The sequence below is a fragment of the Anser brachyrhynchus genome (genome assembly GCF_964034855.1).
Source record: "Anser brachyrhynchus genome assembly, chromosome: 2".
Taxonomy (NCBI): Eukaryota; Metazoa; Chordata; class Aves; order Anseriformes; family Anatidae; genus Anser; species Anser brachyrhynchus.
The window spans coordinates 68773217-68793340 of NC_137695.1; the positions used below are offsets into that span (position 1 = coordinate 68773217).

The 20124-nt window shown below is 36.3% G+C and overlaps 1 protein-coding gene and 1 long non-coding RNA gene across 3 annotated transcripts in view; one reads left to right on the plus strand and one right to left on the minus strand.

The window, feature by feature from the left end:
- LOC308189116 overlaps positions 1–20124 on the plus strand; it is a 79323-nt gene that overhangs the window by 12019 nt on the left and 47180 nt on the right. The gene's annotated exons all lie outside the window — the stretch shown is intronic.
- Positions 4333–20124, minus strand: part of PDCD6IP (programmed cell death 6 interacting protein) — a 29295-nt gene continuing 13503 nt past the window's right edge. Inside the window, exons 7-18 of one of the 2 annotated variants that reach the window (XM_080578829.1) lie at positions 17747–17863; positions 15594–15816; positions 14713–14836; positions 13834–14011; positions 13303–13414; positions 12360–12529; positions 11311–11559; positions 9815–9949; positions 8829–8923; positions 6314–6446; positions 5766–5959; positions 4333–4992 (exon numbers count right to left, since the gene is read on the minus strand). In XM_080578829.1, the coding sequence (XP_080434955.1) occupies positions 4824–4992; positions 5766–5959; positions 6314–6446; positions 8829–8923; positions 9815–9949; positions 11311–11559; positions 12360–12529; positions 13303–13414; positions 13834–14011; positions 14713–14836; positions 15594–15816; positions 17747–17863 (1899 nt within the window). In that variant the 3' untranslated portion in view covers positions 4333–4823. Of the gene's footprint in view, positions 4993–5765; positions 5960–6313; positions 6447–8828; positions 8924–9814; positions 9950–11310; positions 11560–12359; positions 12530–13302; positions 13415–13833; positions 14012–14712; positions 14837–15593; positions 15817–17746; positions 17879–20124 lie in introns of both variants that reach the window. The other variant, XM_080578830.1, reaches the window with a different exon arrangement.

A 20124-nucleotide genomic window follows, 5' to 3' on the forward strand; every position in this document is an offset into this window, starting at 1 on the left:
TAGGAAATACAAAACAGAGCAACAAGGGAGCTTGAGCCATCTGCAGACATCTTCATGCAGATAATGCTCTTGGTAGTTCTCCAGAGAAAAAGGACCTGACAGTTACATAACAGCTTCTGCTCACGGTGTGCTATACACACACCATCACATGCTGAAAAGCAGGCAGGCTGTCAGTAGATCACAATTAAGCACAATAAGCCATAAACACCGTGCTGGCCGAGATACCAGCTTCCAGTGAGACTGCCCTATATAGTCCAGGCCCATACAACATAACTCACATGAACAGGTGGCCGCCCTCCTTTCGTCCTCCTCTGCCACTTGTTTTAGCTCCGCAGGGGAGCTTGCAGTCAAAATTGAGACCAGAGGATGTGGTCATTGCTAGAAGTGTCTGCAGTGGGACAAGGTAAGTCCCAGTTTGGCCAGGCTCAGGCTGTAACTGAGCAGTAACACAGTACAGGCATGCTACATGCTCTCACTCCAAGATGTATTGAGAGGAAGATAAACGTGTGGATTTAAGAGTGCAGATTCAGTCAGTACCGCCATATGAGATGGTTGAGCTGGTTTAAGGTGAGAGAGCTGAAAGAGCTCATAGCAGTTGTCTTGTGATAATTATGGCCTGGTACTGATTTCACAACAGTAAAGCCTCTTCCCTTTCACACTTGACTGCAGAAACTTTTCCCTACAACCTAGTTAATAAAACTGATGGCCAACTTTCGCCAAGATTTAGAAACACCATTTTATTTTTCAAAAGGTACGACTGAGATAACAGTTGTTACCATCAATGGTTATTATACCCAATATAGGGGAATTGGATGCAAGGCCAAAGCTATCATTAGGAATTAACAGCAAATACTTGCTAATGAAGGTAATAGTTCCAAATTTAAGTCCAAAACTTGAGTCCAAAACAAAAATTTTGACCATTTTTCATTATTTGTCAGAGAATAAGAGTATAAGACTAAAGTGTTTTGGTGAAAATAATATTCAAATAGATTCTGTGATCTGCCAGTGTTTAAACTATAGTGACAAACAATGAAAACATGGTAAAAATAATAAACCCTGACCACTTTAAATACAACTTTCAATGGTCATTACTAAATCTAAAAAGCTAGCAGGTGTTTAATGCTATCCAGAAGTGACAATAACAAAAAATATCCCAAATCCTCCCATGTCCCCCCCCGAATGACTACACAAGTAAGAACCTCTCAGTGTTACTCTGCCATAACTCATTTTTCAAAAGCTAGAATTTTAAAAAAAAATTAAACAGAGTAAAGTTCTGAAAATGCAAATAACTTCATTTAATAGTAACAGAACCAAAATTTAAAATTCAATTTGCCGTGTTCCATCACTAACACTATTTCAGTGTTCTATTAAGATAAATACATGCCAGAGAACAGGTGATGAGTTGCAAGTCACTTCAGAACCGTGTACATTTTAATATCCAACAAGTATATGACTCAGCTAATAGAAAAAACATTTGCTTCCTAAAGAGGTGTTTTTGGTTTTCCCTCCAATTTTCAGCTACCTAGCAATTTGTAATGTTATTTCAGAATATCCAGGCCCAAATACTGGCCTCAGGGTACCCTGAAGTAGCAAGGGACTACTTTCAACATAATTCAGGCTAAATCCCATGGATCAGCCCTGAAAGCAGTCAGAGTAATTCCTATATCCTACTCCAGACTATAGCAAAAGAACCAGCATAGGGTGGCAACGTAGAAATTGGTGGTCAGGAAATGAATATTTTCATATGACCTGAAAGCACATAAAAAAAAAATGAGGAAAGACCTACTAAGCCTCCAATAGTTTGGTATTTCACTGATGATCCATTATTAGCTTGCTTTGTAAGACTTGCTTTTCAGATGATTTGCTTTGAAAGCTTTTATACAAATGTTCAACTTCAAAACCTCTGAAGAGCATAAAGTAAACTTTTGTCTCCATATAACAACTACAATATAGATATTATAATCTCTTAAAAAATAAAAATGTTCTTGGAGCATTCATGTGGGCCACCTAACTGCTGGAGTAAGTTAAAGGCTTGTAAGGGTGAAGTTAACACCTTTGCCCAGTAAAAACATGCTGCTACAAATCATATGAAACCCAGCCTAACACAAGACAATGAAAACATACTTTAATCTGAAGGCAGAAGGGCATTACCATTTCCTCCTCATATAACCAAAGGGAAATATTTTCAATCAGCCTTGAAAATCAGTACGACTACAAAGATTTAAGTACAGCTGTTATTACAGAACAGCTGCTGTACTGTAAAGCACCTGCTTTACAGGTGCAGGACACAGGACACTGTTTCACACAGTAGCTGATACGCTAAGTGCATTCACCACAACAGAAACTCATTTGGGGACCCAATGATTTATTTCCATCCTTTGCAAAGTAAAGACTTGTCTGAAGCCATAGTACTCGAGAGAGAAGCCATGAAATCAGGTTTTCTAACTGATTTTTTTTTAATAAACTACGGAAGAACAAGATAACATTTCAACTGAAGTCAAGACAGCTGCATGCTTAAAAGCAGATACATACATGTCTCTGGATTTTTGGTGGTTTTTTTTAGAAAAAAGAAAAATGGTCATGTGAAAGCTGGAAATAATGTACAGATTTCTATACATATTTAACTAATAGCAAACTAAAACAAACAGTAACAATTGGAAAAATGTTTTAACAATGATTTCAAATCTAGGAAGCCTTAAAATTTCAGTTCTAGGAACCCTTACGCTGAACAAGTTACATTTTTATACAACATTGAAATAAGATCTATAAATTGAGGCACTAGAAACAAAACTTACACAATAGCTCAAATGCATCTAATGTGCAAACGGAACAATCTACAGGCAATAGTGTGCTAGAAATATAGAACTAAAATGGCTGAGTTAAACTTGCACTTGCTCACATCGACACAGTGATATTAGTGGAAAACTGCTATTTTTTCCAGTTAAGAGTAAAATCAGATTCTGATTGTTGATTCAAAACAGTTCCCTTCCTAGCCTTTTCTCATTGTCCTTGCTTGCCTCTTAAGTATTATTATTATGAAAAACATTGGAGATGTCCCTGTGCCACCCCATTCAGCTGTGGTTATAATGAAATGCAAAGCACATCTCTTTGTGCACTGTTGCATCTATGGTGTTCGATTCACCTATTCCATCCTTCTCCCCTACATGATTGAGCTTCTACAGAGCTGGTAAATCTGTTTAGAATTAGATACTCATGTTCTGAGAGATGTTTACTTTTCACTTTTTGATTTACATTTTCTGTGGGGGACACGGAGCATTAAAGATTAGTAGCCTTCACAAAGTAATTGGAGTGATCACATAGCAAGAACTTCAGACAAAGAAAGAAGCTCACATGGATACGTATGTCGCTTTCTTTAAGCGGAAGAGTATTCAAGATACAGTAAGGTTCACACCCAGATGCTACAGTAACTAGCACCCTCCAAACCCCCCTACAGTAAAGTATACCTTGCTATTTTAATCAGGCACTTAAAAAGAACAAAAAAACAAAGAAAAACAAAAGTAGTGACATTTAACATAGGTATTGTGATAGCTATTCTATATGGCCAGAACATCTTGTATGAAGCACTCAAATTAACTGTCCCACAGAACTAAGGGCTACAGGAGGAGTGACTCCCCCACTACACAGCATGTTTAAAAAAATATGAAAAGTTTAGCAAATATTTGGTAGAAGCCACAAGTTCATATTCTTCACTATCTTAATGCAAAACATAATGCAAGGTAGTCCCTTAAGAAAATGGATCCAAAAGTAAATATTCAGTGTGCTTTAATTTACAAGGTAATTTTTTCTACCATAAAAAAATCTCTCCACAGATAATAAGCTCCCTGAGGGAATGCATAAAGTTTTGAGCTCTTTACTGGGGAAAAAATATCATATAAGAACAATTTGAAACACTCCAACAATTAACAGTTGCCCTATGTTAATCAATTACACATTTTTGATTAACTTCTTTGAAAAACATGGGTTAAACCAACCAACCACTGGTCCTCTAAAATGGATCTTGATCTCTCTTCTTTTAAAAAGTTTTCTTGAGATCAGAGTAACTGTTCTTTTAAAGTGATAATGAAAATTTTTTAGTCCAATACACTTCAAAAGATACAGGATTCTACTCACAAGACTTCATCTACCAGTATCAAAATGGTTAGTTATAGACTCAAAAAAAATAGAGGTTCAAGGAGAAGAGATGTAAATTCAGTTGTAAGGCTAAGCATTTGAGACATTATTTTGGCATTACAGCCAAGTGTAAATCAAGGGACAAATGAAAACATCTAAAAACACACAAAATACAATTTAATGGTAAGGAAATGCCAAGTGTTTAAACCATTCTTATGTAATTTATTTTTTACTGATGATTTACAAGGCCTTGATTATTAGACAAAATAGCTTATTTTAATTAAACTCAAAAGATACAAACCAGTAAGAGTACAGAAGGAAATGCTATGTAGTTCCATAGAATATATAACACCCAGTGCAAGCACTGTTCCATTTTTCTCATCTAATCAATTTTTATAGAATTTTTGCGAAGAAAGAAACATTTTGGTCTAGCCAACATGTAGTGTACAATTTCAAACCACTGAATTAGGTTCTAGTTCTGGCATTACTCTACAGTCTGTACTGCTGCCACAGATTTTTGAGTGTTTCATGTAATCAAAAACTGATCTAGATATTTTTGAGCAGTTAACAATGAACAAGAGTTATAGACTGCCTACAGTTCAGTATCGTACATTAACTGAAGCTGAAGTTTTAGTATCCTTATTGCAATTTTCTCCCAAATTTTTAACAAGCAGAGCTTCTATGCAGATCTATTATTGCTGAGGGTAATAAGGCTGTTGAGGAAACGGGTATCCAGGTTGTTGAGGTGTTGGATATGGTGGTTGTCCAGGGTTCTGAAAGACAGGTGATGGCACATATGGCAGATTATACTGGCCATACATGTATGGATTATAGCCTACTGGCATCGGCATCTGGCAATACCTGTGTGAAGAAAAAAAAGCATGCTTTAGTTGCCAAACACTGGTGACACTAGTTTGCAAGTAATTTAACTCATCGGTAAGACAAAAAAAATGCAATCACTGCAAACGTTTTCTTTTCATACTACTCTGTGCAACAGATAGTGTGGCAACTTTTAAGGACCAAAGTATAATGCATGGAACATAAATGGAGACCGAAGGTAGAGCAAAGTAACTTGCCAGAACTAGAAGAACTGATGCAAACTGATTCTCTTATGCTTAACATCATTGTACATATATTAACATTTTCATTGCCTGCTACTGAAAAAGATAGCAGCTGCCTCCAAATCCTTGTCCCGACTCCAAAAAAATGAAAAAGCATCATAAGAAAGTACATTATTCAAATGCAATTTGTTCTGTATACTTCAGCATCTTCAGCGAGATACCAGGATCTAAAAAATGATATGCCAACACTTAGCAGACAAACACCAACTAATTATGCAAGGGATGGCAACAGTCCACAAACCATGGTTAAGGAACTGCAGTCCTATCTCCTCCTTTTGAAAGGGGAAATGGAAAAAAAAGGAAAAACCCTGCAACCAAAATGAACCCCCCCACAAATACTGTCAGCAAATGATTCCAACAGGAATTACATAATTAAAACTAAGAAATCACCACACCTCAAGAACACTAAACATATGTTCAATGATAAAAAACGATTTAAATATGTCACAAGTAACAAATAAGTGCTTTTAGATTATGGGATAACACAACAGCATAAGTACTCCAATAGCATACCCTGGGAAACCTGGATAAGTTGGGTAAGGAGGTCCCTGTGCCTGTGATGGTGCAGTGCTTGATGCACCAACTCCCGGAGCAGAAGCAACAGCAGGAGCTGCAGCAGGTCCAGATGGTGCTGATGCAGAAGGAGAACTGCTTGCCACAGAAATCACCGGTGGCGGCGGCCGTGCTGGTGGCTGTGGTTTAGCACCCTAACAAAAGACAGTGAATTAAGTTGGAGCTTCTTTCAGGAAGTCACGGAATTAAAAGCTATGGTTATATGATTCACCTTTTTTTTTTTTTTTTTAAAAAAAGAGACATTCTATATTCCCCTTATATAGATAATAATGCATAGCATCTGGAAAGCAATGAACTTTCCATTTCAGATATACAATTATGAAAACCACTAACTCTCCATAAAGTTTTGAGACTTCTCCCTCTATTTCACTTCTACACTTTTCTAAATACACCAATACGTTAAGGAATTATAAACAAGGTATAGATCAGAGTTCCAGCGTACCTGAACCTTCTATTTCCAACCCACCAATTCTGTAGCATTTACTTACCACCATGGTTCTGGGTGCTGGAGTGGGAGTTGATGATGCAGCAGGCTTACTTCCTCCAGCCGGTGTGGTCTGATATGTAGGCAGAGGAATAGAGGGTGCACTGGGCTCCCTAGCAATGCTTTGCTGCAAATCTCTATTAAAAACGGACAAGCAAACATACAGCTTTATTTACAAATTGTTATACACTTCAGCAAACTATATTAAGAAAATGTGACAAACTAAATTTAATATTTAAAGCATAATCAGTGAGCTAGCTCAAACAATTTAGAGTACAAATCACTTTCATTACAGAAAACCCTCCAGCCAATCTTTGATTAAATGTTACATTTATTTTTCTAATAACATCTTTAAGTTCCAGCTCAATACTAGGTATAGATCACTACTCTTGGATATTACTTTGGTAAGATACAAGGAGGCTTTGGTGTCATGTGTTAGCTTCCATTAAATGGTGAACAGATTTTACAGTCAGCTTGTCATGAAAATTCTGAGGAAGCAGTTCTAAGTTACATATTCAGATGGATGGAGTATATTTCTTGATGCAAGAGATTTAAAACTTGAGATTTGACAGATTCCTCCAAAACACTTCAGGAAGCAGTTAAAGTTTCAAAAAACTTCGCATAAAAATATAGTAGACAAGATACATAGCAACATATAACAGCTGGAACTTCATACCTGGTATTCTGAAACGGAAGACAAGGGAGACTGACAAAGGCATACAGTCTAGTTAGCAACAAACTACAGGCTCCTATTATATAGCATGCAAAGGTGAGCTCCAGAGAAGAACAAAACTAGCAACTTTACTGTTAGGAAAAAAGTGAAGAGACAAACAAGAGCTCCAAGAAAACTGTCTTCGCAGTTATCCCTGCTGTATCACTAGGAAAAAGGAATGGTGAGAAAAAGCTGGAAATATTGTCTTCTCTCACTGTTACATACACGTATATCAAACTACTTGTTGCAGACAGTGGAATAACTATTCAATGCTGTTATTATCCTGAAACTATCAAAAACAGTATCTACCGTCTTAGAAAAATAACTAAGAGAAGGAATTAGCAATTTTCTTCTTAAAACTAAGCTGCAAAGATTGGTGGCTTTCAGAATGAAGTCTATTTTGGCCAGCCAGCAACCAAGCACATCAAATGTAGAGCTTAAAACACTATTAAAACCGGTCATCCAGTGGGCAATCATGAAACAAGGTCTCCAGCGCTACATGAGATACCAGTTCACCAAATTCATTTTTGCTATATCAAGACAGAAACCACAGCCAGTATTTTGATTTTAATGGGGCGGAAGGGCAGGTAGGACACAGTGCACAACACATATTTCAGTCACTCAAGAACCATAGGCTGAGCATACTGAGAAATACATTTGGTAGACATACTACAAATATCCCAAATCCGATCATTTCTGCAAACCTTGAGAGTTTCATGTCAGTGAACAGTTAACACGTGAGAAGTAAAAGAGAGTATCATTGCAAGATTCAGCTGAATGTTATATCAACACTAAATCTACATGTTTAACACTGAATTTTAACATATTAGAGACGTGAAATATTCATACCTAAGCCTCAGTTCAGGAGCTTACAGCTTCCAAACTTCATGTATGTAGGAAGGGAGGGGAAAAAAAGAGGCAGAAGGGGTTGTATATGGTTGCAAAGTATTTAAAAACACAATAACCAAGTGATAAAAAGCAAATCCAAGAAGGATGAGGTTAGAAGAGGTAAAATTTGAGGGCTGAGCATTCACAACAAGGTACATGCACAGAACAGCTTCAGTTTCACCAATTGTAATTTTACTAAAAACTAGCCCTTTTTATTAAAGGCTATGTGCTTTGCTGAAGGAAAGCTGAAAATTGGAAAATGCAAGCCTTTTCAGTTATCCGTTCTTCTTACACCAAGTGCATAAAAATTACATTTGAAGCATACTACACTAACTTGATCACATGCAAGGGACAACAGCAACACAACTGTTCCCTTCAGAGGAAGGATAAGAACTACTTCCCTTTCTTCAGTAGCACAGGCAACCCACATAATCCAAATAATAACATAACAGACCAGATCAGACTACAGAGCAGAGACCAGTGTTTTTCCCTCCACCACACTGGGGGACACAGAAGACAATTATATGCTGAAGCACTTAGATAACTTCTCAAACCAAGATGACAGCAAGGGCAAGGTACAGAAATCAAAAGCTCCTCAAACAAAAGAATAAAATAAAATTACCACCAGACGCACACCAAAAAAATGCAGTAGAGTAAAATCATGGTAAGATGAAATGTGTTCATGCTAAACTGTATATGGGAACAGGAGAACAGACTTCTAGGTAGCATTCACTATTTACGTCTATTATTTTTGTAGGTTTTCAAGGGAAGGGAGAGTAGGGTTAACACACAAGGCAAAGAGGAAATAGTCAACACATTCTTCCTTTCTTGTGTCATCAAGTACCATAATAAACTTGTCCAAGGATTACCTTCTGATAAATACTTAATTTCTACAATGCGTAAAGTATTTAAATCTTACTTGAGCAGTTCATCTCTTTCAGTCTTGCGAGCAAAGACAATGTCACTGCATTTGTTTTGGAATTTCAGAAGGATTTCTGTCAGCTCATTGTAAAACTAGTAAAGAAAAAATTAACATGCTCAATCAATACTTTCAGACTCCATGCTAGTGTATTTCTACATACTGACCCAGTTACAGGCATTACATTAATGCATTGCCCAGAACCTGCCATTCCAGTAAAATTTGCTAGTGCCTTTGTATTCTTTTCCGAAGCAGATACTAGTCAGCTCTTGTCCTTACCTCTAATATTGTACAACTGCACATATTTATAAGATTAAAAACTACATACATAGTTCAAGACTGGAAAGTCTATTTAAAAACAGAACAAAACTTGGTCACTTAGTGAGGAACTGTACGGATATTTTTTGATTTTTTTGTAATTGTTTTACTGCCTTCAGTCAGTTCCATGCATTCAATTTTCATTGACATTTCAAAGTTTTGTTTTCTTTTTTTCCTCTAGCAGACTACCAATTCAATAAATCAGTAAAAGCATTTAGTACTGAAGCAATAAGACACATTCCAGAAGCCCAGATCAAAAAAGCAAGTTAAATAAAACCCTCCTCATCTTTCCTCATGTATGCAGTAGCAGTATATAAAACACAGATTTGATAAACTGATTAATTATTATGAGAGAACAAATGAAAGAATTCTTCAGATAAAATGGCTTTTCTGGGTACTTCAGCATTAGTTACTCAGCTGTAATCAATACCTGTTCCAATTTTAATATAAATCAACACTCAGAAAAGCTTGATTTTCAGAGAGGAACAAAGTGTTTCACAGCTGTCAAAACAATCAAAATTCAAGCAACTCACTGTCCTCACTTCAGCAGTACAATCTTCAAAAACGTACCTCCTATCTAGCATTGACTATGATGTTTATTATGACTTTAGATTCACATCTCACTGTGTAAATAAAACATTCTTCCAATTCTTTAAGAATTACTGTACCTTTGTGCCTTCTTTTAAATTGGCTACAAGTTCCACAAATTTGTCATTTGCCACAGCTAAGTTCTTCAAAACTTCTTCTCTTAAATTAGATTCATTGTTTGACTGTTTCATCTTTGAAAAATCTTGATGCGCATTCTTAAAAGGAAGAAGGGAAAAATGAGCAGTGATAATAATGCAGCCTGGTTCCATGTAAGATTCTGTATCTCCTGTTCTTAATTTTACTCATGGCTTCTACCCCCCTTTTCCCAATGCCTACCTTTATCACCTTCCAGCCACACACTGTACTTCCTGATACTTGTTAACTGCCAAGTGCAGTGGCTATTTCAGAATTAAACGTGTATTAATTGACAGGCAGGAGGTATCAACTAATTATCTGTTCTCTTTTGTTGACCTCCAGCTAATTCTTCAGTTCTACTGTAGAGATTCCTTCAGAGAATATACTAATTAGGCTCTCTGCTGCACTATACTCCACTGATATTCATAAAATCATCTCAAAAGTTACAATCTTTTTTAGAAGCTCTACCTCAAATTTGGTTGATATAGGCAAGCTATTAAGAGGACAGAGAAGCAGAAAACTGACAAGAGGCTCACTTGCATCTCATTTCTTTAGGAAAAAACTTAAAAGACTATTTCAGCTGCCAGAAGCAGCAATCAAACTTGTATTCCAGGACACACAAACATCAAAGTAATATCCATCAAGATTTTAGAATTATCTATGTTAAGAAACGTGTGAATATAAGATCCCTGATAGAAGCAGTGTCCATATTGTCATCTAGAAACAATAACTCTTCAGAAAGGGAAAAATTAAGTGCAAGTTGTAGTCAGAAGTCACAAGTAACCTTGCACACAAATAGGCCCCCTCATCACTCAAACAATTATTCTTATTTGTCTAAGCACTAGGACCTACTCTTTTGCCAGACATTTCGGGTACCTGTCCCTAGTGTTACTGACAAATTAAGACTGAGATAAGTCACAGTTTAAGAAATTTTCAATAATTTTTACTTTGAGCATTACAGATGCTGGAAGTCAAGCACACTGTAAATAACAATAAGAAATAAACCAAAATGTTCTTCAGAGACAGTAAATGTCTAACAGACAAAGACAGGTCGCTTGTTATCCCACAAATAACTATCAAGATGGGATGACAGGAGGAGGAAAAAAAGATTAAACCAAACCAAAACTTCTTATGCACAGTTAAGTTTCTTCAAGGGCAAAACCATCTGCAGAATTGGGCCAAGAGAACTGACACTGTAGCTCTGGCAGAGTCTGCTAGAAATCTGCATTTCTTTCCAGTGAATACTAAACCAAAACCCTCTATTTTTCCGTGATCAGAAGAATAAAGGAGTATCAATTGTTCTATGACAGTCATAAGCAAAATGGAGTAGAAAGCATATCTACAGAAAAAAAAGCTGTAGATTTCTACTGCACTGGAAATGTTGAGGAATTGCTGATAGTTAGTTTGAGAGCAAAGACAACATACAGACAGGTTGTTGTACCTGAATGTTTTTGAGAAGTTCTTCCTGCTTTTTCAAGGACTCCTGCACTTTCTGTGTGTAACTTCCATAAATTCTGTCCAACTCAGTCACAGAGATAGCCTCCTCATTTATAGCACCATCTTGTGCAAGTGCAGCCAGGAATTTGCTCGTCATGTCAAAATTTACAGTTTTCATGTCATCTTCCAGTTGTTCTCTCTCCTTTTTAACTTCATCCAAACCAGCCAGCAAAGTTCTTAAGACATTAACAACCTAGGTAATAAAATTGTCAAGTTAATGAGTTCTGAAGAATTACTGCAAAAGTAAAAAATCCATTATTAGTTTCTATCTTGCACTCCTCACAGATACTAGCAATAATACTGCATGCACTTCTGTTTACAAATGTTATTTAAGATGACATATTTTAAGGATTCATGACTAAAGACAAAATGCAAAGTAGCAAAGACCTTCAAGCATTCCTCAAGCTATATTCTCCTCTACAATATCTGCTTCCACTAATAACACTGAATTACTACAAACACAATGTTGTTGTTTTTTGTTTTTGTTTTTCCAAAAAGAGATCAGGCATCTCATAATACTGTAAACATGGAAATCAAATACATTTACTTCAAACCAATTCCCATGAGAAAAGTTACAATATGAGCCAGGACTTCCTCAGAAAGCAAATTGGTGTAATTGCCTAATATTTTAAAATCCTGGAAAACATTTATTTTTATTTTTTTAAATCTAATTGCCCCAAGAGCCTGAGCACTACTTTCTACCACCCTATACAAAGTATTAATCAAATACTGCTCCTTTTACAGTTGTTTGTTACCCAGTCTTGCTGTACTTAGCAACTGAACTTGCTTACATTAAGCATAACAAAATATACTCTAGCAGACTTTAAGCAGAACAAGCAAGCAAGTTTTTTGGAAGTTCTAGTCACCTCCCTGCATCAATTGGGATAGAAACAATAGCAGTTAAGAATCAGCCTCCACATCGGTCAACTTGAGTCTACTTTGTTAGATGAGTAGCCCTTCTATCCAAAACGGAGAATAATTTCCATGCTTTACCTCACTTCCTTGTAATGTTTTTGCTGGGTTAGCAGAAGGAATAGCTGCATTGAGCTCTGCCTCTGGCTTACACAGAAGTGCAATTGTATCCCGGTGGGACTGATAGCATTCTCTAACTTGCCCATCTGCTTGCACAGCTTTATTCAAGATACAATGGAAATTGGCTCCCTCTGGTGGTGGGAAGAGAAAATAGGCGTTAACATTTCAAAACCCGTCTCCCACCAGACCCGTTTTCAATGTTCTTCAGCAAGTCTTCATACATTTTTATGGACCAGCACATTAAATGTTTGTGTTAAGTCTTAACACCATAAGTTTCCTATACAAGCAGTGCTTAAGCAAAGCATCTCTATTATCCAGAGAGGCATATGACAGCATATTAATACACACTACTTTGAGCCACTCAGATTTTAAAGCCTGTGCCTTCACTTTACTAAGGCACTGGTACCAGTCCCTCGCTAGCTTCAAAACTAAAAAAACTAAAAAAATAAAAAATATTAAGTACACAGAAAGCCTGATATTGTGATGATCGTGAGTAATTTAACTAACCATTGGAAAAAAGAAAAATCAATGACAAAAGAACACCTTAGGAAATACAAAAAAAAGATGTTAACTCACAAAGACACACTAAACTAAAAGACCCACATAAGTGGTAATTGAAACCAAGTTCTTAGGAGGGCAGCTATCTTTCATTATATACCATCTCTGAAACTTTAGCATTCACACGCGCTCCATGGGTGCAAAAGCAGGAAACTCTCCACTACTGTAACAACCCTCAACTCCGAGTAATAGCACAGATAGCAACAAAGATGTTTTACCACACCCTCTCCTAAACTGTGATTTGTATCTTTAAAGACAGCATCACAACACTGAACGCTACTTCAATTTACACAATGAACATTTTTAGAACATTCCTAAGATCCAAGCCAAGAAATATTAACTTTACCTGCCCTTAAAGGCTTATAGAGTTCAATGGATGGCGTTCGCTGCCAGCGTTCTTTGAATTTTGTTCGGAGTTCATTGTCTGTAGTTTCTTCTTCATCTAACAACCGTAGGGACTGCAAGAGTTAAAAGTGTTACATGCATTATAACCCCTTGTAAACATGAAATAGCTAGTATAGAAAATACCACCAACACAAATATCTTGTATAAATTTAATTCGGCAAATAAAAGATATAGAAGACAAATGATTAAAATCTGTACGGCATGTTTCCCTGCCTCCCCCAACTTAATCTTAAAAAAGAAAATACTCATAAGTGAACATTCATACATGACAGCCTGGTTTTGGCATGTGTGGACTAAACACTTAAACAGCATGTTATTACAAGCACTGCGGTTTTAAAACGCTATTAAAGTCTCAAGCGTTTTGTATAACCGTGCACCTTTTCTATTGCCACTTAGAGAAAACAAGTTGAGTGGTAGTGTGTTTTTTTTTTCCCCAAAGAATGTCTTGAGTGTTAGCAGTTGCTGAGCTTACTTCATCTAAGATTTCTTTGTTCCTTTGTAGCAGCTCAGGCAAATCTTTGATCAGCTGATCAACAGTCTGAATTCCTCCCTGTTCAATCACAGACTTGGACTTGTTCAAAATGGACTGAGGAACAGTATCACCAGAAACATCTTCAATAGCAGCCGGAAGATTGAGGGAAGCCAACACACTGAAAAAGTCAACATGTTATACAGCAACTTGTGTGATGTGTTAGATACCTGTAATATACCCTGTAATAACATTGCTATCCAAATAAATGATCACACAGTCCATTATCAGAATGGACGCATTGTACAACATACACTTGGACAGAAAGGTCAAACTGAATACTTTAAACTTATTCCTAGAGAACACCTCTCCAAAAGCAAGTTTCAAAGCTCTTAAAAGCTAAACAAATCCTAGTCTTCTAGCTTCCACAAAAGTGGCAAACATTTTCAGTAACAACTATCTGGTAAATAAATAACCAACTGCCTTGAGTTACGTTCCTATCTTTCAGGTTGATAAGATTTTATTATTATTAAAGAACAAAATCTTGGGGGAAGAATACCATGTAGTGTAGTGGATCACTGGCTCAATCAAGCTGACCACTGAAACATGAAAATCCCTGTAGATTAATGGTAGTGGAACTCTTTCTGAGCAAATGTCAGATCCCTAAAAACTGACGAAAGGCTGAAGAAAATGGAATACTGTTTGTTCTTTAGATGCATTCAAGTAGTTCTAAATACCACTATAGACCTCAAATTTGCCAGCCTACTACACAGGAATAAAAAACTTTACTGTAATCTGGATGCTGACAGGCTGCAAGGGAACTAGTATTGAGAGGCTGTTCCATAACTCATCTTGATAAAGTTAACTAGAAGCCATACTTACCCATTTGCCAAAGTTGTGGCTTCTCTCATCTGGGCTATTAGCCTGTTTACTAGATCTGCCTTTCTCTGGTTATAGACACTCACAGATTGCTGAACTTGCAATGGAACCATCTTCTCAAACAGGTCTACAAGGGAAGGAGCATAAATTACTGCAATTGCACTGTGAAAGTAAAAGGATACAAACATCTTCATGGCTCTTTAGTACAGGTTGCAATACAGAGACCGATCTACACAGTGTAAGATACTTCTCCTCTGCTCCCCAGGATGTGTTAAAAATAAATCTATTTCTACAGTTCTCTAGCTTAATATAGTGAATATTTCTACAGGTCTTTACCTAATATATTTAGATTTCTATCTAAGGCAGAAATTGAGTTGAAGTAATTTAAAAGCATTACATTGAGAACATCTGTATGACTACAAGTCATATCTTCCTTAAGGCTCTTTTTAAAAGGAAGAAAAGGAGAAAGACAAGAGCAGATCATTTTTCAGAACTTTCCTGTTCAGACAACGAACTGATATTTTGGAGCTTTACGAAGGCCAGCAACTAGATTAGTGAAGATTATATGATATGATACTTACCCCTACATTAGTGTTCTTTCTGAAGTTAAAAAGATTGGTTTAATATAGAAGAACAGCAGCTGAGAAAAATCTGAGAATATCTTAAAAGTAACATTGCAGATAATGACCTGTGGTTTAATCTCCTAGTATATTGGTCATCAAGCAGTAAAAGAACAAATTAGAAAAAAAAGACACTTTCAAAACTGTGGTAAACTTCATAGATTCAGAAGTAAACATTTGCATTTTCATGGCACAGAGGAGCATTGGTGACCATGTGCGTTTCCCAAGATAGCAATTACGCCAAGCTTCACACACTTTGCTTACCCATGAATTTCTGACTGAGGGGAACAACAACTGGAGTAGACTTCACAAGGCTAGCTTTTCCAATGGGCTCCAAGTCTTTCAGGTCAGGAACACGGTCATGATAAATGAAGTCATTGTCTTTTTTGGCAGCTGTAAGTGCACGGTTGATTTTGTCAACCAAATCTTTAACATTTATGTATTCATCATAACGAGATGCCACTGTTTTAACCAAGTCTGCTGCATGCTAGAAAATAAAAAACAGTTAAAATTAAAACAGTGTTTTCTCTCTCTCTCCATTATATTTATTTAGGAAAACAGAGGAGTATCCCAGTTAGCCAAGTGACTTTACTTCCAAAGCATTTGGTTGATATTCTTCTTTTCCATAAATGATGGGGAAGATATTTTTTTGGGTATCAAAATTGAAAAAATAATTTACTAATTATAATAGTTTCGTGGAAAAAAAGACAGTGGGCAAGGGCAAGTTAATATCCCACAACAGTTTCACTATGTGTCCCCAAAACAAAAAAGAAGCAAACATGGGTTAGAGGCAGTAACACCACGAAAACCCATTCTCAAAAAAAGTCACGTCATTTTCATGTTAATTTATGAAACCAACAGCTCGTTTTTGCAGATAAGGTTCAAATCTTGCTCGCTTGCTCACATGCATAGAAGACGCAAGAACAGAGTCCTGGTTTTCACACCTGCTACCAACACTTAATCTCAAACTCAAAAGCTGCAGAAGTGTTGTTGAAATCCTACTGCACATTAAAATAAAATACAAGGTCCGATGTTTCTTCACTCCCATTTGCTGCATCTACATACAACTCTGATGTATCTGGCTTTCCTACACCCAATTTATTTTCAGAGTGATGCAGGACAACACACCATCTTTAGATTGTATCTGTTTCATCCTAATCACATTTGTGTTCCAAATACATAAAAACAAAACATGTAAGAGGCAATTTTAGTCAAAATTTATGTAAACTCACACCAGTTCAAGAACTCAAGGTTCTGAGGATTGAGAAGTGGAACCTAAGAGATATTAGAAATATATTTGAAGTTCGCTGACATTTTTTCTATTTTCCATTGTGCCAAAAAGCACTCTAACAGCAGTTCTTTTCTCCCTCCTTCCCCCCTCAATACTATAAGTCTAATTAGCATTTGCAAGAAACAGGGCGACAGGAGAACATACAGGAGTGTCATATATACTTTAATTTGGAAGCCTACAACAACTGTTCTTACCCCACCCCGTACCTAACCCATCTTTGATCTAGTTGGATCTAGGAAAATAAAAAAAGTATTACTTTATTTCACCTGAATTTCTCAGAGCAGCTCATCAGGAAGGATACTAGATCTCTCGTATACTTTAATTATGGAAGCAGCACTGTGATAACTACGGAGAACAGGATTTAAGCTTTACTTTACTAAATGTATTCAAATAAAAAGAGAGGACTAACTTCTGACTACACGCCATTCATGACAGTGCTAAAATAGGTAATGACATATTTCTCTTCAGAATTTACTAAAAAAATCTTAACTACTCAGCATGAAGGGATACTTCCTATAACAGAGCATTATGTGGGCTGAACATAAAAAGGCATTAATAGTCCATTACAGTGATATCCTAGAGAAAAAGCTCTGCCAGACAGATTTCAAACTCGAGAGTAAACAACAGGTATATATCTTCATCCATTACCCAGTAACAGTCATAGTATTTGCTATTAGAAGTTCATATAGGCACTTAATTGTTACACGAACATTAAAAAAAAAATCAAGCTCCAGAAGCAAGCAATAAATGCCTAACAGTAACTTTTAAAATGTCAACGTGATAATCCTACATCTCAAAACTTCCCTTGTGCTTTTCAAAAATAATGAAGATTTAAATTGGGGTTACAGGAAAGGATTTAAGTACAGAATAAGAAAATTTTCATTTATTTTAATAAAATTACTTAGGAACATTTATTAGCAAATCTGTCATGTTAACTATTCTGAGATAAGCGTACATAAATACAAAAACGCAGACTTAATGTGTCAAGCAGTATCAAACTGTCCAAAAATCATTAAAGTGCAGAGATATTTATCTTGGCAGCTGCTAGTAATTTGATTCACTTGATAAACATGACTTAATTTTTTCTTCCAAAAAATGCGAGAAAACAAGTATACATTTTACACACCTGTAGCCTCCCAATCTCTTCACCAAATTTCTTCTGCTGTTTCGCCAGGATAGATTGATGGTATTCTGCATTGGCCTGCATAAGGCAGTGCTTTGCAGCCAGAACAGGAAACACCTCCTGGAAATAAAAATACTGACCAGGGGAAAGTCCAACCACATAAACCACCACAGACAACATGGGATGCAGGAAGAAAAAGGAAGAAAAGGAAATTAGAATCACCCAATTAATGGTTTAGATAGGTTAAAATATTAGAGGTAAATGTCAGAGAACATGCGACTTAGCATGGATTGAATCCAGATTTTTTTTTAAAAAATCCATTGCTGCAAAATTCTTAATGGCTATTATATTAGATGAACTACAATTTAAATTCAAGCCATGGAGTCACAACATTTACTCCAAAGATTAGAAACGCATGCACATGTTAGAAAGGATAGTTACCAGAACATACCCAAACACCCCCAAGACAAAGCCAAGACAGTGTTCTTAAAAGAAGGGAGAAAGGGGAGGGAAGAAAACAGGTATTTTTTATTTAATGAAGCGATGACACTTATAACAGCAGAAGGCCATCAAGAAAGTAACTCCAGAATCACGAAAACAAATAACAAATAAAAGGACCAAAAACATTGAGATGTAAGCCATTAAAAAGTCACTTTTAGACTTCTATATAAATGCACTTATCTTCACAGAAGTACCAACCAAGACATGAAGAAAACATAATACTGCACCCCACGGCATTAGACATGGTCTTTGATCAAGGATTTGGCCTTACTGTTTTATTTCTTAAATCAAGGAGCACTGGAAAAGCAGAGTGATGTTTTAAAGAACTCAGGACATAAAAACAACTTCTTCACATTTGTGCAACCTCGCTGCCCCCACCAGAAATGAAAAGAGGACTAATTTTAAAGAGAAGCAGCTAGGGAGACTGGTTGCAACTGGAGTCTGACACATCAAGTCACCTTCTATTTCACACTCCTAACTAAACAGGTAAGGGCTCTCAGAGCTGATGTTAACATAATAAGGTTTGCTGTTTCTGTGAGTTATTTCAAATAATCAATTGACAAATTACTGTACAACTGGAACAGGCAGCAAATCTATTGTTTAGAGAGATTCACAAGCACAAAAGACAAAGCAATAACTTCATTCAATCTCATCACCCCTCAGAATTCAATTACAACCACAGTACCTAAGCAAGAAATTGGCCCAATCTGTAAAACGCCAGTGAATGTACAAGAGGAAATACATGCACACACAAAAGAACTCGAAGTTGCAGCCCGATAAAATATCTATTTAAAGTTAAGTTAGGCTTTATTTTTTTCCCAAAATATATGTTAAAAAAAATCACTGACTGGCCAACAGCAAAGGCATTTCTGTGGGAATTATTGCTTAAAAATAAAAATGCGTACTTTTACTTTAGTACAGTAGCACTTACAGTTTATATGGCTATCAAGATTCTATTCTACAGTACAAGAAAAAAATGACCTGATTTTTTTTCCAGAGAAAATAATTGCCAAAATATTTACTAAAGAGACTTATCCGGCTAAGAACATATATCAACTTGAAGGACCAGACCTTGACATTTTTCATTTATCCCTAGTCAAAATATTTCCACTAAGTTTTCTAGTAGGGAAGGCATTATTTTTTTGCTTTGTTTTAGTAAATCTAGTATATTCCACATTTGTAACAAGACCAACCACTAAAAGCTGGAATAGTTATTTTAGAGTTCTGAAACTATCAATGAACAAAAAATAATTGAACATCAGCAGTGTGGGATGCTTCCCACAGATATTCAACCAAAAAGCACTGTGTAAACCAATCTCCTACTTTGCTTGATATAACTGTCAATAGTCAGTATCAAAAAATAAGTACATTTTATCCAAGTTTAAAGTAACTCACTGCACAAAAGAATTTCTACTGTCTTATGATTTGAATACCATGCGTAAAGCCTTCTTCATTTGCTCATTCTTAAAGTACCGGTTATTTAGTATATACTCAAAGTATGGAAAAAAAATCTTCCTGTATCCGCCAAAATCAAAGCCACTCACAGTCAAGCCTAAACAGAGATAACTTACAAATATCAAAATTGTTTTGGGGTGGAAGAAGAGGAGATGGTAGGGAAGCAGACAGAGGACACACTTTCAGCCATATTTTACATTAACAGATAGGTGATCAATGATACCATATTCATCCTGTCACCAAAGACAACAAATTTCAAATGAAAACTTGGACACTAGAAGCTGATTAAACCCCATTAGGAAGTGTTAGTTTGAAAAACAGATTTAGTGTATTAAGAAGGCATCCCTAAACATATCAAATATCCCAAGATCCCTTTAAGCAAATGTGTCACAAGTAAACACATCACTTTTTTTTTAGTTGCTTAA